We start from the raw sequence: 20,721 nt of genomic DNA, 5'->3' as shown, positions 1-20,721 counted from the left end.
ACATGCCAAAAGAACTGAAAGTCCAAAAGGCATCTTTTTGCAAATTACATTTAACATGTTTTATTTTTCAGTTAATAACTTACCTCCCAGCTGGGAAGAGGCCAGACAATCTGAAGCCGGAAGACTGACCATTATTCAGAGAGAATTCATTTATTAAACAAATTGTTAGCTGCACCATAGATTATCCGTAGGAACAGTCGGCCTTTTACGACCTCTGGCTTTACAGATATGCTGCTTTTGGCTTGGCCTGATTCTGTGTGATGCTGAGCACCCATAACTCTTATTAATATCACAGGATTGGACTCTACAGGGCCCATCCTGTGCTTATTGAAGTCATTCTCAAGGCTTCAGGGGGCTTTGGAACAGGCCCTGTGTATACTCCTTTGCTGTCCCTTCACTGCATCCGTTCCACGTCCAATAAACTGATCAGATCTCCACTAGTCTTTTGGTGTAACAGAAATAATACTGCTGCAGTGGAATATTATGCAAGGATCAGTGCTTTAACCATGTGCACCCTGGCTTTGCCTCGCTATTTATGTAGCAGTGAGACGGTTACCTGATGGCAATGTTCCCTTCATCTGTCCACTAATGTTCTCACTTCAGTATCTTCTGGTCCATTTGAGTTGATGGCTCCTATATCCTCCTCCTATATTGTCCGTGTCCAGTTCGGGGGGCCATGTTCTCCTTTTTCTAATTGAGTTGTGTATGCAGGTCAAATCCGTTCTCGTGAATTCAGGTTCAAATCTCAGGTAAAACAAAACAAACCAACCTAGACAGCACGTATGTATGTGCTTCCAACCTGCCCGTGGACTCCTTCATGGGTCCTTCATAGGAGCTCAGTATATGGTCCAACTATCAAGCCACCCCCCTGCCCCTCCCTCCTGCCTCTGTGTCCTGGCATGACAGAAACTGAGTCTTCATGGATGTTATTCATAGGCAGAGATTTTTTTTTTCAATGGGGCCGAAGGGCATTAGACACCAGTCTCCTGTTGATGTTCAGTGGGAGTTGGGCTCCTAACTCACTTAGCTCCTTTGAAATCCCCAGCTATAGATGTTCAGGCCAAAGGGAAGATTATGATCCAACCTCCTGCCTTATAAACAATCCCTACCAAATATCCAATTTTTTAAGCACTGACCACTAGACTCCTTATACTTCTAGGTTTCAGAGTAGCTGCCGTGTTAGTCTGTATCACCAAAAAGAAAAGGAGGACTTGTGGCACCTTAGAGACTAACCAATTTATTTGAGCATAAAATTTGTTAGTCTCTAAGGTGCCACAAGTACTCCTCTTCTTTTTGCTTATACTTCTACTGGCTTTTCCTGTTGCTCTAAGGTCCACCGAGATCCATATAGTACAAGAGCTTGTCACCATTTCTGTATGTACCAGAGAACTGGAATTTGGAATTCGTAGTGTTGCTCCCGTGTCTTTTTAAAAGAACATGATTCTGGAGTGAAACAAGCATGGCTTTTTCCAGGTTTTGAATAGCGTAGTAATTGTTCTGAACCTTATCGCTTCGTGTCTCCACAGCCATAGGCTATGCCAGGTCTGCTGTTGCACAATAACAAGTTCTTGAGTTACTTTGAATAAAGACAGTAGAAAACTTAAGGGGCGTGGTTGGATTAATATTCTTCGCCATTATAATCCCTTTTCTTTCTAGGATAAAGATGGATCATATGACTGAAGATGGTACAGATCCTAGAGGGTTCCGAGCTAGGAAAATGGTGAGTGTGAATTCAGGTTAACGCGGGATGTTAGGAAAACGCCAATTTACTCCCATGACTTTCTTAGAGACCATCTAAACTAGTCACTTAGCTGGTTCCTCACAAGTTCTTGACTTGTTTCTAAACCCTAAGTAATCCACTCAATCTGTAACATAATTTATTCCATAGCGTCCTACTGCTAGAGCAGAGCATAGACCTGCCGAGTCCAATAAATTGCCTCCAGTCATGGGTTTTGCCTGGATTAAACTGAACACCCCTGAGGTTTTGCTTAATTTGATTTGACTTACACTTAACCCCTAGATCACCAAGTGAAAGTCATGCCTTTCGATAATCCATTGTATTTCTCCAGTGCTCTGAGAGGAGGTTGATTTCAAAGGGAGTGGAGATAGATACAGGGTATGTTTGGTACATTATAATTGAATTACTGTAACTGAAGTGTGTAATGTAACCCCCCCAAAGCACCCTTAAATGCAACATTTGTTAAATATCCCCCCCATCCCCCGGTTTAATTTCTCTTTAAAGGGTAAGGGATGGGGGGGAGAGGTGCACATTTTATATACCGACAACACAAATGCTTTGCCATAAATATAGCTGTGTATGACAACTTTTCTAGGTAATATTGCTGTGATGGCAGTCTTATGTATATAGACAGGATGGACATAACTCCTCCGGCTTATCACAAATTGTCCTGTTTGCTTTGCCTTGTCACCCATCCGTGACAATCAAGCTCCATTATGTAGCATTATCCTTTTTGCAACAGCTGTTGCTCTTAAAAGGGCATTTTTATGTGGTCCATTCAGATTGTCAAGGTCTCGAAAATCTCCTAGTATCAGAAAATGAGTCGTTAGGGGATGCCAGTTTCCAAAGCACATTTTAGTCTCTGTATTACTTCATCCCAAAATGGATTTACCCTCCAGTACGACCAAAGTGTGTGGAACCAGTTACTGCCCTGAGCCCCTCCAGCTCTTTCTGAGCGGCATTCTTTTTTTTTTTTTTTTTTTTTCATCCATACTGGGGTCCAGCCCATCCTAATGTGACTCTTCTGCTGGATGACTTTGATCCTGGGATCATGCATGGTGCAGCAGGCTGTACCTCTCTAGTGCTCCCTTGGGGCGAGGGGAGAGACAGAGCCTGGAGCACAGCCCTCTGACTCTGCTGTTTAGGGCCACTGCTCCCATACAGGGGGGTTAGTATGCTTCTGCAGCCCACAAGAAGCACAGTGACTTTTGGGAGTAGGATGACCAGATGTCCTGATCTTACAGGGACAGTCCTGATTTTTTGGGGCTTTGCCTTATATAGGTGCCTATTACCCCCCACTACCCCGTCCCGATTTTTCACACTTGCTGTCTAGTCACCCTATTCGTGAGTGTACTCTGAGAGCACATTGTCAGCTAAGGTGTCTTCACCACGAATGGACCAGCCCTTGGTTGTAACCCCTGGTGAGCTGAGCTGGGCCGAGTGCTGTGTGGCCTCCTCGATCAGCCCATGACACGGGAGGTCTCACTCACTGAGCTGGGGAAGCGGAGTCAGGATAGAGGTGAGCTCTGAGGAATGGAAGTCAACAGGGAGTCTCACAGAACAGCCTCCCTTTGTGTTGGAGGGCACAGCCCCACTGCCCTGCCAGCCTGAGGGGCCGACACACCATGGCAGCAGGGAACAAGTGGAGGAAAGCCCCGTGCCATGGCCATGAAACTGCAGCATTAACCAGCCTTTGCTGTAGCTTAAAACTCCTGTCATTGGAGGGGTGAGACCTATACACCCCACCTCTGCATCGAGCTTCAGCCCTGTGCCCTCAGAGTGGAGCCTGCAGCCTCGACTGAATCAAACCTGGCCAGGCACCATGAGTCATTGCCACGAAGCTGCAGGCTTCAGCTCCTCATGGCTCCTTGGCCTGGGGGGGAGCCCTTCACAGCCTCTCAGGTTTCTCCAGGCCAAAGGGGTCTGCTCTGTTGCAGTGACTATCCTCTGCGAGGGGCCTAGGCACCGACTTCTACTGGCGCCGGGGGGGTGCTCGACCCCACCCCCTCCCACCCCCATTCCGCAAAGTCTCTGCCCCCTCCCTGCCCCTATTCCTACTCTTTCCCCAAATCCCGGCCCTGCCTCCTCCCCTGAGCGTGCCCCGTTCCCACTCCATTTGTTCCATAGCGTCCTACTGCTAGAGCAGAGCATAGACATGTCTAGTCCAATAAATTGCCTCCCTCCCACCACTTGCTACAGCTGATTGGCGGTGGAAGGCGTGGGGAGGTAGGCGGAGAAGCGGTGGCATGCTCAGGGGAGGTGTGGGGGGGGGGAGCTTGGCTGCCACTGGGTGCAGAGCACCCACTAATTTTTCCCCGTGGGTGCTCCAGCCCCGGAGCACCCACGGAGTCGGCGCCTAGGGCGAGGGGAAGGGGATGGTTGCTCCTCCGTGAGGTCCCCCTTTCCCTATCTGCCTTCACCAAGGTGCTGCGTTTCCCCCAACGCTGAGGCCACCTGCTCCGTGCTGGCCCAGACGCTCGCCCCGTCAATTCCAGGCATGTGCAGTCAGAAAACCACCTGCCCCAAGGGGTCTCGCTGTCATGACTGCCTAGCGCGCACTGCTCGCCGGACTCTACTCACCACTCAAACGGTAGGTGGAGCCCACCTGCTTTGGCCAGTTCAGCACAATGCTTTGTTGCCCTGAAACGGCCCATGGGAGAAAGGGATGTGTCAGCCACGCCCCTTGAACCCAGCTTAACCTTCACCATTGCTTTGTCTCGGACTCCCCCTGGCCCTCCCTGCTTCCTGCCTGCAGGGCTGGCCAGACCACCCCTCCCCTTTTTCTCCCCCCATTGCCTGCCCCTGTGGGGTCAGCCTGAGGCCCCCTGCTGCAACCTGTGCTGGGCTGGCCCAGCCCAAGCTGCTCTCCCAAGCCCTCCCTCCCGTACAGGGCTGGCGTTGCTGCTTGCCCCCTCGCCCCTCCATATGTTCCTCCAGGCCCTGCTAGGGGTCACACCCCACTTTTTTGGCAAAACTGTGCATTTGTCCCATTTGGTCTTGCCACCTGACCTTTAAAGAAGGGACTGCCCCTGCCAAAACGGGACATAGGATCACCCAAGTCTTTGGCTCAGTGCCTGATCGGCCCTGACAGCAGCAATTGCTGGAATTAGCAGCACTGAACAGAGGGGGGGGGGGGGGATAGTCCAGTTCTCAGGGCCATTGTCATACAGCTGGCCCTTATACTTTGACATAGGAGAGAGCTGGGTCAGGCCCTTGTGCACCCCAGCTCCATGCAGCTCAGACACGGGGATATCAGAGTGGGGGAGATGGATGGCAAAGGGCACTGCTGAAGGGAGGAAAAAGAGAGATGAGTCCTAACAGAGGGAACAGTGAGGGAGTGGGATGTCAGAGAGAGGCCCAGAGTGAAAGGAGACCTTGGCAAAAGGGAGCTGCATTGGAGAAGCTTGTTTGATTTCCAGGCAGCATAGGCCCCTCCTAGAGATGGCCTAGGAATGTGAAGCTTGTTGGGGATTGGTGATCGTGTGAGGCCCAAATGCCCACCCAGTCCCAGCTGCCGTCCCTTTTAGGGTTCCTGCATCAGTGCTTCTCTCACCCGGGACCGTAGCTTTGCACAGGGGTGCATAGCTGCTTGTGCAAAGTTGCCGTGTCGGGCGAGATGTCACATAGAGAGGCAGATTTATGCTGCCATGGAGCAGGGCAGGTTTTTGCTTCTGGCTCCAGCAGGAACTATTTGCTCCCCAACCAAAAGCAGTTCCCTCAGAAGCAGGCCATGTGAAGGAGACGAGAGCTCACAAAGCCTGGTGGGAGAGGAGGCAATGAAATACTTCCCACATTCCTCTGCCTGAACAATCACACAGGCTGGATGGAGCTTGGCTTTTAGCCCTGCGGCTCCCTCCCCTGGCCAAGCCAGCATTCCAGACCATTTAAACACACCCATGTTCCTGGACAAAAATGAAAGTGTCAACACAGCCGGGCCTGTGAACAGAGCTCAGTTCGTTAAGAGTAACATTATTCAAACAAGGCAGTTCCAGAAAGCCAGGGTGCTAAGGCCAATGTTTTCAGACATGGGTGCACAGCTGTAGGTCCTTACATCCACATGCAAAAATCAGACCCTTGCTCTACGTGAATTTTTGTGCCTAGGGGTGTGTATTCAAGTTTGAAAATGTTGTCTCTCACCCTTCTGCGCCTCAGTTTCCCCAGAATTACAGAACTTGGAGATAGAAGCAGCTGCCTGTCCGATCATTTGCTCCAGCTCCGTAGCTGCCACTGGTACTGCAATAGCATGTAAAGCCCCAACGAGCTCAGCACCCCCATTGTGCTTGGCTTTGCAAAGCTGTATCGTACATGATGGTCCCTCAGAGCATGCCTAACTGCCCCAAGACAGCCAAGCACAAGCAGGCTGGAAAGATAGCGCAAAGGGGTGGGTGTTGCCTGTAAGGGTTAGGGCTCTTGCTGGGGTGGTCAGCACTGCTCCAGGTGTGAATCTCCACTCTGTGCGCTCTGGAGCAGGGCTCGAGCCTGCTTCTCTTATGTTCCAGGGGACTGCCATAGCCTCTGGCTCAATACATCTGTAGCTAGTTATGCAAAGTCCAGCTCCAACAGAAGAGCTTGAGAGAGTAGCCAATTGCCTGCTGCTTAGGGTCATGGCTTCAACTCCCTGCTCCAAATCAGGCAGAGCAGGGGTTTGAATCCCAGCTGCATTGGCTATAATGGGGCGGGTGTATGTGGTTCCTATTTTCCCTGAGACTACATCCCCCTGGCTTAGGCGCCTCCCTCCAGGAGAGGGTACGCAGCTGAGAAACACAAGCAGAGAGATTTCAGAGTAGCAGCCGTGTTAGTCTGTATTCGCAAAAAGAAAAGGAGGACTAGTGGCACCTTAGAGACTAACCAATTTATTTGAGCAGAAGCTTTCGTGAGCTACAGCTCACTTCATCGGAAGCAGAGAGAGGTGCCTCCTTCTAGCCCATCAGTCAGGCACCTAAGTGCCTTGGAAGAGCTGGGTTTAAGCCCTGCCCCTCAGTGCAGCATGTCCGACTGCCCAGCGTAGGGGGCTCCCCCCTGGGATATGTCGACACTGTGACGGGTGTGTGAGAGCAGCCCCTGCAGATATACCCGAGCTCGCTTGGATCCAGCTCCATCACAGCTAGCTCAAGTAACATTAGCCACGTGGGCTGGCAGCACCTTCCGCGACCAACCCCGCCAGGACCCCGAGCAGACGCGAGCGGTGAGGCCGTGCTGCGCTGCTGGGGTGACTCAAGCTAGGTCAGTGCAGGCTGGCTTGGGGAGGCCTATGCCTGCTGCAGTCACACCTCCCATGGCCGTGCAGACATACCCTCGCTTCGCTGGCTTCTGAGAATCCCTTCTTTAGGCACTTAACTCACTCCAGGCAATGCAGGGGGAGCCTGGGCCCACCAGGGAGCTAGGAGCTGTGACAGTGACTGCACCCCAAAGGACCAACTCATCTCCAGGGCTTTCTGCAGCCAGCAGAGGGGAAGCACCCTAGAGAGTAACAGTGCTCAGCAACCAGCACACGGACTGTGTGGCTGCGAAATGATCGCGCCCCAATGCTTTGGCTCTGCTCTGGACCCGGGGGGAGGGCATTAGATACGGCACGGACCCCTCCCAGGTGGCAGGCTGAGAAGGGCTACAGGGCCTTTAAGGGGGGGATTTAGAGACACTCAAGCCGGACTTATCCCAGCACCTCACTAACATTTACAAATGGCAGCTCGTTCCCTGCCCGGGGCTGCCCCGGTCTCAGCGAATGACCCTGTTTGAGGAGCAGAGCCGTGAACGCCACAGGCTGGTAAAGCAAACACCCCTGCAGCAGGCTGGAGCAAGGCTTCTCAGTCTGACGTGTATGAGGAGCCTGAGACTCCCTGGCTGGGGCTAGCAGGAGCGGGCCCAGCCTGTTCACCAAGGGCACTCAGCTCCCATTGCCTTAACGGGAGGGGATTAGGCCCGTGCAGAATCAGGCCTTCAAGAGACGCCCACATAACGTGCCTAGCTCCCATGCTGCACTTGCTGCAGCCTGTGTCCAGGGTCTGCCGGGGTCCCTGCAGCCGGCTCCTCCAAGCCAGAAAATCCTTCTTCTCTCACTCAAGGCTCAAGCCGTTGATGTTTGGCTGGGAAGTGCTTGTGACCCAGCACCATCACTGCCAGGATGTACAAGCTCTGCCGTAGCAACCTCGAGCCCCTCCCTTTGCGGCAGCTTGTCCCCTACTTACTCTCCCCACTCTCGGGTTGCCCCCTTTTCCCAGCAGGCCTTTCAAGGGCTGGCCCTTTAAATAGGGCGGAGCCAAGCATCTGCAGCCCTACTGGAGCCATTTTGCACTGGTCGCTGCCTTTCTCCCCCTCTGAGCTGGTGAGTCTCCTTAGTGCCTTCAGTGCAATTGCTAAGAAGGGTGCTTTCTCACCATTGCCTTGTGCTACTGACAGCTGCTCCCTGAAGCTGCCATAATTCCTTCTAAGATCCGTTCATTTTTCCTAAATGCTTCTCCTTGGCAAAACCCCACTGGGCTAAATGCCATTGACACCCTCACCCCCAAATTACACCCAGGATGATGTTAGCACACCCACTTTACACCCCCACACCTTGTAGTGTACATTGATTGTTCCCCTCCACTATCACAGGCTGGCTAAAAGAGAGGGTACAAAGCAGGCTGTGCGGGTCATCCTGTCTTGTAACAACTATCTAAAACCAAGTGAGTAATTTCTGCTTTGAAAAAGGGGACGTAGAAATCCAGCAGGATGGTTTCTATCAATCACTTGTCAAAGGTAATATAGCTTAGAGAGAGAACTTGTACATGAGAATATCTTTCCCTCCTGTCTGATTCACGCATTCTGTTTATCCTCAAAGGAAGTCGAAAGCATTTCTTTGGTATGAATACCCAGTGCCAGGGTTAGGCTGTGAATTAACTAGGCCAGAGATTTGAATGCTCATTTACCTCCCACAGTTCTGGGCTGGCTTAGTAATTTGACTGGTACCAGCTGTTTGGTGAGTGGACAATAAGTCTCAGCGCTGAGGGCTGTTCACACAAATGTTGATCGCTGCCTGCAAAGAGCTGGAGTGTTTTTCATGATGCTCTGGTGGAATACGCAAGGAGTGCTTTGCGCAGCTGGGAAGAGGTGTGATACAGGGGCCATTGCTCCTCGCTCAGCACAGAGATGATTCAATGAGGATCTGAGCCAAAAGCCCTGAATGGTGGAAAATTTGTAAGAAAACAAATCGGGATCCAAAGGTTCTGGCTGAGCCCTCTGTGTACTGTGGCTGATCTGAACTCCGGGGATGGTCAGATCCTGATTCTGAACCAGTAGTGCCAATTCAGGTATTTCAGGGGAGGGGGAAGCAAACTCCAGTCCCTTTCTCCCCAGACAGCAGGCACCCCATTCCTGTCCTTACTCATTCCCTGCTCCCCCCAGGGGTCCTGGGTCTTCCTTGGCCTGGGAACCTCCCTCTCTCCTACCCACACAGGACATGAGCTGGTGCTACCAAGAGATGAGTTCTCACCAGGCTCCCCTGCACTCTGCCATACAGAAAGAGAATCCTGGGTGCTAGGTCACAGCACCATTTGGCCCAGCCACTTCTCTGCATAGAGGAGTGGCCAGGCCAACTTTGCTTGGTGATGTGATCTCATGCGCCAGATCACATCACCACACTCTGAAATTTGGCCTGGCTGCCCCTCCGGCTGTATGCGCCAGACTGCTCAGGCAGCAGCCGTACACATTAGTATGGGATTGCTGCTTAAAAGTGGTCAGGCCATGACCCCCCAGCTCCTTGGCCTATGGAGCTTTGAGCAAGTGCTAAGAACTTGGAGAGGCATTCACCCCCAACAGCAGCCAATCTAACCCTCTCCCCAGATAGTCCTGTCTTCCCAAACAGGCAGCTCACATTATGTACCCACAGGGCCCATCAAAGAGAGGAAACTAACAGAGTCGGCAGGGTTTGATCAGGCAGGGAGCACAGCTGTTTGGTGGGCACTTGCAGGCTCCCCCCGGACCCTTAACTATGCCCAGCTGGTTCTTATCAGACTCTAAAGAACACCCATGGCAGCCTGCATTGCCTAAGTCATGCCTGGGGAGTGCAGGAGGATTCATGGGAGTACTGCTTATGCAGACATTCCTGCTAAGAACTCAGAGTAAGGCCTATGAGAGAGCAGGTAGCTAAGCACATTAGCCTGACAGGAAATATGTACTTCAGTGCACTGATCTGCACATGTCCCCTTCTCTCCCCATCATCCCGTGGTACCTTACACAGTGCAAGAGGAGCAGGGTGCTTGAGAATCCCTCCTGCTCAGTGCAGAGGGCCACACCGAGTGCTTAACCCTGGGCTCCATGCTCTGCTGCTCACACAGCTCTATCCTCCCAGAAGCAAACATGCAACGCGGGCAGCTGAGTGGGCCACAGCCATGACGACAAGGGCAAAGGTGGGAAGTGACGTGGGATCCATTTCATTAACCTGCACAAAAAGGCTTCCACAGACGCTGCTTTAAGCATGTTTAGTGGAAATAAAAGTGGGACTCCAGGCATGTAATGGACGGGGCGGAGAGGGTCTGATGGTTGCGTGAACTGAAGCAGGCGTGAAAGGTCTACGGTGCCTATGAAGACCCTGACCAGCTGGGCCTCTACAAGACGACAGTGCCTCAGGGGGAACGGGTGTTGTCCATTTGTGCATGGAAATTATAGCAGACAGATGGAGCCTGTCCCTGGTGCCAAAAGGATGGCTTCATAAACCATGCATCAATATCCGTGGAGAACCGCTGCTCTGCTTCTGCTCCCTCCCAGTAGGGCTGTTTTGCCATCAAATGATGCCTTCAAAACCAGCCAGGCAGTGACATCTAGTGCCCTCTGCAGGGCAAAGGAGATAGATGCTCTGTCACCCCTACTTTCCACAACTATACTACATGAAACTAAAAAAACTTTAGAGTATTGCAAAATGAATTTGCTTTCTGCGGTTGGTCTTTTGCTTGGGGATGCTAACCCTGGAGGAGATCCTCAGTGCCAGTCTAACTTATGAAAATAATACGTCTGTGAATCTTGACCGTGAAGTATGATTTCAAATCCTGACTTTAGTAACTATTATCCTCAGTGAGGAAATTGAAATGCTGAGGTTAGCTGGCTTGCTCAAGGTTCCAGTGTTAGAGCTCAGAGAATCAGGGAAGATCAGGGTTGGAAGGGACCTCAGGAGGTATCTAGTCCAACCCCCAGCTCAAAGCAGGGCCAGTCCCCAAGTAAATCATCCCAGCCAGGGCTTTATCAAGTCGGGCCTTAAAAACCTCTAAGGATGGAGATTCCACCACCTCCCTAGGTAACCCATTCCAGTGCTTCACCACCCTCCTAGTGAAACAGTGTTTCCTAATATCCAACCTAGACCTCCCCCACTGCAACTTGAGACCATTGCTCCCTGTTCTGTCATCTGCCACCACTGAGAACAGCCGAGCTCCATCCTCTTTGGGAGCCCCCTTCAGGTAGTGGAAGGCTGCTATCAAATCCCCCCTCACTCTTCTCTTCTGCAGACTAAATAACCACAGTTCCCTCAGCCTCTCCTCGTAGAGAGCACCCATCAGGGTCCTAACTTCCAGCTTCCTGTTCTAAGTGCTAGGAAATGCCTAGCCCTCACTTGTGCTATGTGAGAAGTAGCTAAGTTTCAAACTTACTTAGTTCAACCACCACAGTATTTCAAGCTGCCAAATGTAACCCTGAGCCATGCAGCCTCAGTTGTATGCCGGGGCCAGGGTCACTAGTGATGATGCATACAAAGGAAAGAGCCCAGCTTAGCTGCAGGATCAAGGTTAATTTGGCAGGGCTGGCAGGTAAGAGTTGGAGTCACTGGCAGGGGAATAAGCATGGATACTGTTTTGCTTGTCACTGCAATCATTGGGATTCCCGGGTAAGACAAAGGGAAGTGAAATCAAGTGGCAGCTACCCATGCAAACTGGGTTATTTCCTGTGAGCAGAAGATGCCAATCTGAACACCACCTGAAGCATTAGGTTACTTTTCAAATGTATTACGTTCCCTATGGACACCCACGGTTCCCCAAGAGAGACAGCCAGTTTGTACGCTTGTTATGCTGGTCCCCACAAGCTACTGTGCTGCAATCTGAGAGGTGTCACCACATTCTGGCTCCCAGATCCCACATCAGCTTTTGAATGTCCTATTTTGTTTCACATGGTGACGTGCAATAACCTGACCTACCCCACACTAGACATCTCACAGGGGTTTTCTTTCTGAAGAGATCAGGTTTATTTGGCTCAGCCCCCGTGCCAGTTCCTGGTACAGCTGCTCGTCACAGCACAAGCTGAGCTCGCTAAAAACCTCAAATGCTACCGGAGTCGTCGGGCTTCCAAATGTCCAGGGAGCGGAATGCAACCAAACGAGATGGAACCTTATCCAGCCCCAGCATTTAAAACACTCTCCCCACCACTCCCTTGGGCAAGAGCTGCATCAGAGCAACCCCCATCAACGCCGCTCTGGCCTCATCCAACCACCACAATGCTCACTCCCGATGTCCTCTCCCAGGGTGGAGCTGCTCCTCCAGACAAATCCTGAGGTCTCGACTCAGGCAGCCCTCAGCAGGTGGGCCTCTGGGAATGGTTCTGTATCATGGGAGGGAGGAATTCCCCAGGAGACTCGCTTCCTCCCCATGCAAGGATCCCCACCAAAGAGAAAAGAAAAGGAGTACTTGTGGCACCTTAGAGACTAACCAATTTATTAGAGCAATTTATTAGAGCATGCTCTAATAAATTGGTTAGTCTCTAAGGTGCCACAAGTACTCCTTTTCTTTTTGCGAATACAGACTAACACGGCTGTTACTCTGAAACCCACCAAAGAGAGCGCTGGAGATAAGATGGTAATGCAGGAAGATGATGCTTGCAGTAGACTAGTGCAATGACCTTTCACTTCTGGATGCCTCTGTTCCCAGCTGAAAAGAGGTCATCTCTGATCAATCTAATCCCTCTGACCTAGTTCTCTGGAGGCTTTTGCTTGCATCCCAAAACCACCACATGCTTTGGGACGAGCAGAAGTGATGGACTGGGACTGTCATTGGCAAGGCTGATCCAAGTCACACTGGAGATTCTTTGGCAGAGTTGTGTGGGAAGTTTGTAGTATCTGCTGGGGTCATGTCCAGCTCTAGCTAGTGTCAATAGCAAGGCACTTTCCCAAGCACTAAAATGAACACTAAGAAAGTCATAAACAAGGCCATTCCTGAACTGTGGCCCAGCTGGACAGGATGAGGAAGTGGCTAGGAGTAGGTGTGCCCCCTAACGTATTTGGGAGAAACTCAGACGATCCATCTTAGACATGAGACAGACAATCCTCATAAGGGTAGGTCAAAGCAAGCAGACCCCTGGGTGCGCTCAGGTTCTTGTTGCCTCTGGCAATAAGAAGAGAGCAGAAAACCAGGCAGTGCCAGCAGGGAATGAGTCTGGTTGTGCTCACTTGTTTATTTTAACTTAATACTTAACCATTAAAGGCCAAACCCTAAGTTCTTACTCAGGTAAAACTCCCGCTCTCTTCTCCAGGAGTTGGCCCTGAGAAAGACCCTTAGGCTTTGCCCCGTAGCTCCCTACACTGTAATACAGGGCTGGATCCTGGCTTGCAAAGGGAGTGGGCTGCTAAGCTGGTTCTCTACTTAGTAAGTTTATATCACCATGGAAAAAAGAAGCTACTGGTTTAAATTCCCTGCTCGTGGCTAAAGGGGGAAGGCCCTGCAGAGGCAGGAAGCAATGGCGTGGCTACATGTCCAGTCTTCTCTGCAATGCGCGATACAGCAGATGAAGCCCAGGGTGAAGCACTGTGCTGCTGTTCCATACAGAGATAGGACCCCTCTTCCCTGGCCCGTGGACTGCTCTGGCACCCTGCTGAGGGAGGGGCCCCGTGCAGGCCCACGCAGAGTTATTTCCTTGGTGCTGTGGCTCTCCCGAACCTATGCGTGTTTTACGCTCTGCCACCAAAGCCACGACAGGTGCCCCCCGATGTCTGGGTGTGGCTCTCACTGCCGGTTAAGAGCATCGGTGGAGTGATTTCTCTGGTCTTTTCTGCACAGGAAACAGAGTCCTTGCCATTCACGTCTGTGAGGGTCAGCACCAGCTCAGTTCTCTCCTGCTCATTCGGAGGAGCAAGCAATTCTTTTTTCACTTAAGCACATGAAGCTCCAGAGAACAGGGTACTTGGAGCCGAGCGGGTCTGAACTGGGCTCTGAGCTCCCCGGACTGTGGAGGGGCAGGATCATTCCCCGGCAGATGGTCACGTGTCCAGCTCTCGCCGCAGTTTGACAATTTCCAGTAAGAGTTTCTCTTTCTCCAGCAGGATCTTTTCCTTCTGCAGCTGCAAGGTCTCTTTCTGCAGCTCTAGGATCTCGGTGTGCAGCCGGCTGTGCGTCTCCCGAAGCTCCTTGGCTGGCCCGACACAACCCCTCTGGCTGGGCAGCGAATCTTCGGTCACAGAGGTGCTTGCTGAACAAACCAAACAACAACCCCCCAAATGGTTAAAGCAAACGGAGTCAAGAGAACACAGAAATGCACAGTTCCTCCCAGAAACCAGCCCCTGTGGGGCAATGTCCCACCCGCCACAAACAGCAGGATCCAGCCTCCTCAAAATAAGGGTCATGTCTCAATTCTGCCAGGGCCAGTGATCTACCACTGCTCTGTCCTGCAGCCAGGAAAGCTCATCCTGGCTACAGGAAGCAGCTCTACAGAGATGCTCTTTCTGATCGAACACCCCCTCCCCGCCCATGTCTTCTCTCTTGTCTTTCCCTAGTTACCTCTGGCTTCTTTTCCTCTCCCCGCCTTGCTACTCCCCTTCTGTCACCCACATAATTTACCTAGACACGAGAGGTGGGGTAGCTCTGATGTCCTCGAAAAAGAGTCATGCCAAGCATCAAATAGTGGTGATGCCTGCAGTGCCAGATGCTACAAACGGGCATTTTAAGCTGTACCAGCACCTTATAACTAATTTCACTTAGTGCTGCCAGTGAGCCAGGCCATGGGACAGCCTCCCATGCCACCTCAGGGGATGAACAGCAAGCAAAATCAGCATGGGCTTGTGTACTCAGGGTGTGACCCTGTGGCGAGAGCAGATGAAGGTTCTTTCAAGCTGCCCGAGCATGCTCAAGGTGGAGGGTGGGGCTGTCTTAATGGCAATGGGAGATTTGCAACTACCCTCCCCTGGGGGGTAAGCCCTGCCCCTTCTGTCAGGTTTAACCATAGTGCCATGGGGAGGTTGTTAACACAGCCTGGGGCCGGCCACTGCCAACTTGTGCTGAAGTTCTAAGCAGCCTGTTTGGCAAACTGGACAGAAGAAGAGCTGGAGAAGCCCTCGCTGCAGTGGGCTGAAGGGAGCGAGCGATACCTTAATGCCACTGTCCAGTGCATTCCAGCTTCAGAAAGGAGTGTGGTCACACAGACATCAGAGTGGGGTGAAGTGTGATTCACTGGAGAAGGAGTGGGAATACGGGGCAGATCTGTGGCACGATTCTACGCATGATCCGGAGCTTCAGGACAGTTTAGCAACACTAAAAATGGACACAGGGAACTTTTCCCCTGCCTCAAATTGTACGTCCACTCTCTTAAAAGCAAGGTGTCCCTTCTCACTGGATTTGACCTGTTCCAGCTGACCTGCATTTCCTCTCTTGCTACAGTAGTAAGGAACCAAGATGGTTCTAAGCCAGCGGTTCTCAAACTGTGGGTCAGGACTCCAATGGGGGCTGGGGTCACCAGGACTGGCTTAGACTTGCTGGGATCTGGGGTTGAAGCCTGAGCCACACTGCCTGGAGCCAAAGCCCAAGAGCTTCAGCCCTGGGCAGCAGGGCTCAGGTTACAGACCTCCTGCCTGGGGCTGAAGCCCTTGGGCTTGGGCTTTGCCCCCACCCCTGGCCTGGGGCGGTAGGACTTGGGCTTTGGCCCTCCCACCTGGAGCGATGTGGCTCGTGCAGGCTCAGGCTTCAGTCCCCACTCCTGGGTTTGTGTAGTAACTTTTGTTGTCAGAAGGGGGTCGCGGTGCAATGAAGTTTGAGAACCCCAGTTCTAAGCTGTTTACAACTCTGGGCACTGGGATGGAAACAGTATGTGTAACTTGACGGTTATCTCAGCCGGAGCAGGGGAGAACAGGGCTGTATTTCTGCAGAGACATCTTAATAGTGGGTAGTAGGAAAAATGCTCCCTGACAGACTGGAGATACAAACACCCCCCTGGGGGCACTGCTCACTGACTCAGAGCCATTCTTGGGGGAGACATGTTTAGCCCAACCACTTGGCAATGGGCTGGGAGGAAAGCCAGCCTAGGGAAGGTCCATTCTTGGGAATTCCGGGCGTCTTAAAATCTATTCTAAATGGTCACTTGATAACCATGTGCTCCTCCCATGGCAAGAAAGGCCTGCTTAGGCAGGGGTGGCGCCTATTAATGGCACTCTATAACAGAGGGCAAAGCTGCATAGGCAGCTCTCTCCCCAGGGAAAGACCAAGTACTAATCCCGGCTCAGGTCACAGGTGAAATGAGATTGGTGCCTCTTCCCACCCACCATGCGATCTGGCACTGATGGAAATTTGTACTCCAGACAGGAGCAGGGCGGTGACTGGTCAGGGCTGGGAGATACTGGCAGAGCTCACATGGCTCCCGCTCAGTATAGGCTGAGTTCCACTCTTGGTGATGCTGGTAAGTATCCAGAGTAGCTCTGCTGAACTGCATGTAGCATCTACACCTACATGGTGGTGTAACGGGAGGCAGGATTTGGCCCGTTTGCCAGGCTGCTGCCAGTAACTAATAGCCTCTTCCTTTCATGCACAAATTAAAAGACTGAATTCTGCTGGGAAGGAGGAGGAGGAGCCAGGCACTGCGTGGCCTGGCTCGCGTGTGCAGCTGTCTCACCATTATCATCCATTGCTGTGTGGATGCCTTCGGAGCTGGGGCTGTCAGTCCTGCTGCTTTGTGTGACTGGGCTTGAGCTGATCCCTAGGCAAGGCCATTCGAATATAGGGCTCAAAGGGCACTTGATCTTATAGGCCAGTGCAAAGTCTGGGGAGCAGTTGAGAGGCACCGGAGTCCTGCCGGCAGCAGTCACCTCAGCTCCATGGCTCGGTGGCGAGGTAGTCCTGTGAACTGGCACAGGGTGTGTCTCAGCTACGGGCGCACATGTCAGCGGTGGATCCTTACTGGGGCCCAACAGTCTCTTTTCCACACTCTCTTGAGCTCCACCCGAGCACAAATCGCTGGGCTGCGGGTCCCCTGGAGCATGGATGAAACTCTTTCCAGGACAGCCAGTCCTTGGTGCCATTTCTTTGTCTGTGTCCGAAAGGACCTCCGTTTTGCAGAGCAGTTTGTTCCCCTGGCTCAGCCGAAGTCTATCATTCTGGCTGTGGAGGAATAAGTCTGACGAAGACTCCCGCATCCCCTCCGCTGCGCAGAGAGGCACTGCGGTTCCAGCCGGGCCGCTGGACGGCTTCGTTCCGAAACCAGGGCCCAGGAGCAATGGTTCTGTCACCTCCGGCCCTGTCTTATTGAAGAGAGCAAAGATGTTGTGGAAGAGCCTCTCCTGGGGCCGCTGCCTCAGCAAAGGGTGTTTCACCGTGGTCAGCTCCTTGCGGGCGTCAATGACCATGTTATGCCACTTCTTGCGGATCTCGTCAGGCGTGCGCCGCACAAGCGGGCTGAGGGAGTTGACAGCGGCAGTGATCTCTTCCCACGCTCGCTGACGGTCCATCGTGTTCTTGTAGCGCCCGCTCTTGGGGATCAGGATGTCCTTGCGCAGGCTGAATTCTTCAAGGATGAGGAACTTCTCTTCTTCGGAAAACTTGAGTCTTTTTGGCTTGGCTGTGGTCATGTTGCCCCTGCGATTCAATTACAAGTCACCATTATGGCACTATTTACCATGAGATCCCGCTTAACTGCAGTGCATGGCTGGGGCTCCTACTGAGCCCAGGTGGGTAGAAGAGGGTATTGTACAAGGTGGATCGTGACTCCATCCACGCTCGGGTTTTTTGGGAGCAATCAACTGGCTGATAATTATGTTTCAGCCATCAATACCCATGGGACCCTCTGCAGCTTTAAGTTCAGGTGATTTAAGCACGTAAATGAAATTACTCTACCATTAGATAACTTGGCCTTAGCCACAGATTCAAATGGACGCCTAACCACAGGCCACACTGACAAACTGCCACAGCTTGAGAGGTGCACAGGATCTGCGTACAACGGAGCTGCCTGCAGCCACGCTGGCCTTTAACGCCAAAGTGAGGCCTGGCGGAGCACAGGTCCCAGCCTACAACACAGCATGGAGTCTGCATCTTAAGAGCACGAAATCCTTCCTACTGCTATTAAGCACTTACCCTATATAACCATATAGGATCTCACAGGGCTTTATGAAGGAGGGTAAATATAATTAATTACCACATTAAATGCAGGGAAACTGAGGCAAAGGACGGTGAAGCAACTGGTCTGTCACAGAGCAAGCCGAGGACAACAACCCTGGACTCCTGCCTCCCAATCCCGTTCTCCATGGAAGAATAGCCCACAAGGACTATAGCTTGCTGGGATCAACAAGTGGCAACTCACAAGGGCATCTGCTGTCCCTGAAGGCGGGACCTTTGTAGTGAAAGTGCCACCGGTTACTTTGAGCTGGAGAATTACAAGCTGCAGCCAGCCAGTTCTGCAAAGCCTGCCCCTCTCTTTAATTTGTAGCATGTGCCCCTGGGGGGCAGGGATCAGGCCTTCGAAGGCACCCATGCCAGAGAGAGGGAGACAGGAGGGACATCACCTCAACGCTGGGACCTTGGACCCGCTACGCGCATGGTCCACCGAGCCCAGCATCCCGTCTCTGGGCCGGGGCCAGCACCGATGCTGCAGAAGGAGGTGTAAAAGCACCCCTCAGAGGCACAATTACGCAGTAACCCACTGATGGGGAAATTTCTTCCTCCCCCTTAATTCCTCGCGCCTGGCTGACGCCCTGAAGCACCAGCCTTTAGCTCCCCCCCCCCGGGGGCCTGAAACCCCAGATGGTTTCAGTGCTGGGCTAACCCCGCAGGCGGCTGGGCGCTTTCCCGCCCCAGGCTCCAGTGGGGGTGAGTTCCAGCGGCGAACCCTGCCGGGCGGCCCCGCACCTCTGAAGATGGGGCGCAGCGCAGGCCGGGCGCGGCCCCCTGCGCAAGGGGCGAGCCCGCGCGGCCCGGCCCGGCGGCACCTACCTGCCTGCGGCGCTCGCATGCCGGCGACCGCCCCGGGCCCAGCGCGGCAGGAAGCGGGCGGGTGCCACGTATCCTGCGACACGCGGGGCCGCGCCCCGGCCTGGCTGCGGGGTCCCGGCGGGGCCCTGCCCCCGCGCTGGGGATGGCGCCCGGCTCGGCCCCCTGCGCGGCGCGGCGCGGCGGGGCGGGGCGGGGCCCGGGGGCTCGTTGGGTTCCTGGGCCAGCAGCCGCATCGCTGCGCCCTTCCCCGGCGGGGCCTTTGCGCCCCGCCGCCTCCCCCTCGGGCGCCCCGCGGGTAAGGCGGGGTCTGGCCTGGGGGGAGCCGGAGCCGGCCCTTAATGCAGCGGGAGCTGGGGGGCAGGAATCGGGGGGCCGCACAAGCAGCGGGGGCCCCAGGCACGTGCCAGTCCGTGGGGGATGGGGATGGGGCGCGTGTACCTGGGGGGGAGCAGCGGTCGTGATGTGGGGGGAACTCGGGCAAGTGTTCCTGCCTTGCAGGGCTTGCCCTGGGGCCGATATTTGATAGTTTCAGTCATGACTTGGGCACCAAAGATTGGAGCGTGGGACTGAACTTTGCTGACCACGGGGCGTTGGGCAGCCGTGTCCACGCAGAGGACGATCAGATGATTATACAGGAAGACTGGGATGACCTAGGGGGATGAAATGTAATGGTAGGAAGTGTGAGGTCGTGCACTTAAGGAGGGGTAAGCATTTCTGCTGTAAGATGGGGGGGGGGCTCATCAGTCGGGAACAACAGAGGAGGAGAAAGACCCGGGTGTGCTGGTTGATTACAGGTTGACAATGAACCACCAATTGGACTATGGGCCAGGGGTGTACCCACGGCTGGGCCGCAGCCCACCCACTTAGCATGCAGGCTCTGCTCCGGCCCCAGCGCTTGCAAGCCCCCGTGTCCCGACCCCGCTCCCTGGCAGGAGTGCTGGGTGGAGGGCGGGTGAGCGAGCAGGTGGCTGGCGGCAGCGGAGGAGATCCTCAAAAAAGGTAAGCCTGCCGCCCTGGGGACCTGGGCCTGGCGCGATGGGATGGGGACAAGTGCCTGCAGTCGTGTGCGCTGGAGAACGGCGTCTCCTCCTGGAGCTGGGTGTGTGCTTGGGGCATGGGGGCCCCTGGCCAGAGCATCCATTGCCCCCCGCAAGGCCGGCTAGAGGGCGTCGGGGAGAGGCAGGTTCCCCCCAATCCCTCCTGCCCCATGTTCCTCTGTCATTGTCCGCCCACCCAAAGTTGTGGCCCACCCAAATGTCCTATCTTGGCTATGCCACTGCTGTGGGCATAAAAATGGCACCTGTGATTCATAGATATTAAGATCAGAAGGGACCATTATGATCATCTCGCCTGACCTCCTGCACAACGCAGGCCACCAAATCTCACCCGCCCACTCCTGCGATAAACCTCTCACCTATGCCTGAGCTATTGAAGTCTTCAAATTGTGGTTTAAAGACTTCAAGGTGCAGAGAATCCTCCAGCAAGTGACCCGTGCCCCACGTTGCAGAGAAAGGCGAAAAACCCCCAGGGCCTCTTCCAATCTGATCCTAGGGTGTAGCAGGTGAGGTATTTCCAGAAGAGAGAGGCTGTATTACTGCCAGTGTGCCAGGCACTGGAAAGACCGCACCTGGAGTACTGTGCACAATTCTGGTCGCCCATGTACAGGGAAGCTGAATTCAAACTGGAGCAGATGTGGAGAAGGGCCACGAGAATGATCTGGGGACTGGAGGACTGAATTTAGGGGCGAGGAGACTAAAAGAGCTTGGTTTGTTCAGCATAGGAAAGTGAAGGCTGAAAGGGGGTATGATTGCTCCCTATAAATACACGAGGAGGGTAAACACCAGGGAGGGT

The 20,721-nt window shown here is 53.4% G+C and overlaps 1 protein-coding gene and 1 long non-coding RNA gene across 3 annotated transcripts in view; one reads left to right on the top strand and one right to left on the bottom strand.

The window, feature by feature from the left end:
- Positions 1 to 1,654: 1,654 nt before the first annotated feature.
- The window catches only part of LOC140898825 (uncharacterized), a 32,144-nt gene continuing 13,077 nt past the window's right edge, over positions 1,655 to 20,721 (top strand). The window contains exons 1-2 of one of the 2 annotated variants that reach the window (XR_012155114.2): positions 19,082 to 19,165; positions 19,665 to 19,869. This is a non-coding gene — a long non-coding RNA (uncharacterized LOC140898825). Of the gene's footprint in view, positions 1,721 to 19,081; positions 19,166 to 19,664; positions 19,870 to 20,721 lie in introns of those variants that run through there. The other variant, XR_012155115.2, reaches the window with a different exon arrangement.
- On the bottom strand, positions 13,322 to 18,987 carry LOC140898824 (uncharacterized). Its single transcript, XM_073313293.2, has 3 exons — positions 18,871 to 18,987; positions 16,562 to 17,520; positions 13,322 to 14,152 (listed from the first exon to the last, which is right to left on the bottom strand). Exons 2-3 carry the CDS (start codon positions 17,511 to 17,513, stop codon positions 13,944 to 13,946), a joined length of 1,161 nt encoding a protein of 386 aa, XP_073169394.1. The 5' UTR covers positions 17,514 to 17,520; positions 18,871 to 18,987; the 3' UTR covers positions 13,322 to 13,943.

The sequence above is a fragment of the Lepidochelys kempii genome, chromosome 15 (genome assembly GCF_965140285.1).
Source record: "Lepidochelys kempii isolate rLepKem1 chromosome 15, rLepKem1.hap1, whole genome shotgun sequence".
Lineage (NCBI taxonomy): Eukaryota > Metazoa > Chordata > Testudines > Cheloniidae > Lepidochelys > Lepidochelys kempii.
The sequence above is the reverse complement of the archived record's forward strand: the minus strand, read 5'-3'. Positions and strand labels throughout refer to the sequence as shown.

Bases quoted from the DNA above. Each gene is read 5' to 3' on its own strand.
- LOC140898824 (XM_073313293.2), bottom strand. From the start codon at position 17,513: ATGACCACAGCCAAGCCAAAAAGACTCAAGTTTTCCGAAGAAGAGAAG. The intron at 14,153-16,561 runs GTGAGACAGCTG...TGGTTTGTTCAG, and splicing joins CACAGCAATGGATGATAATG to CAAGCACCTCTGTGACCGAA.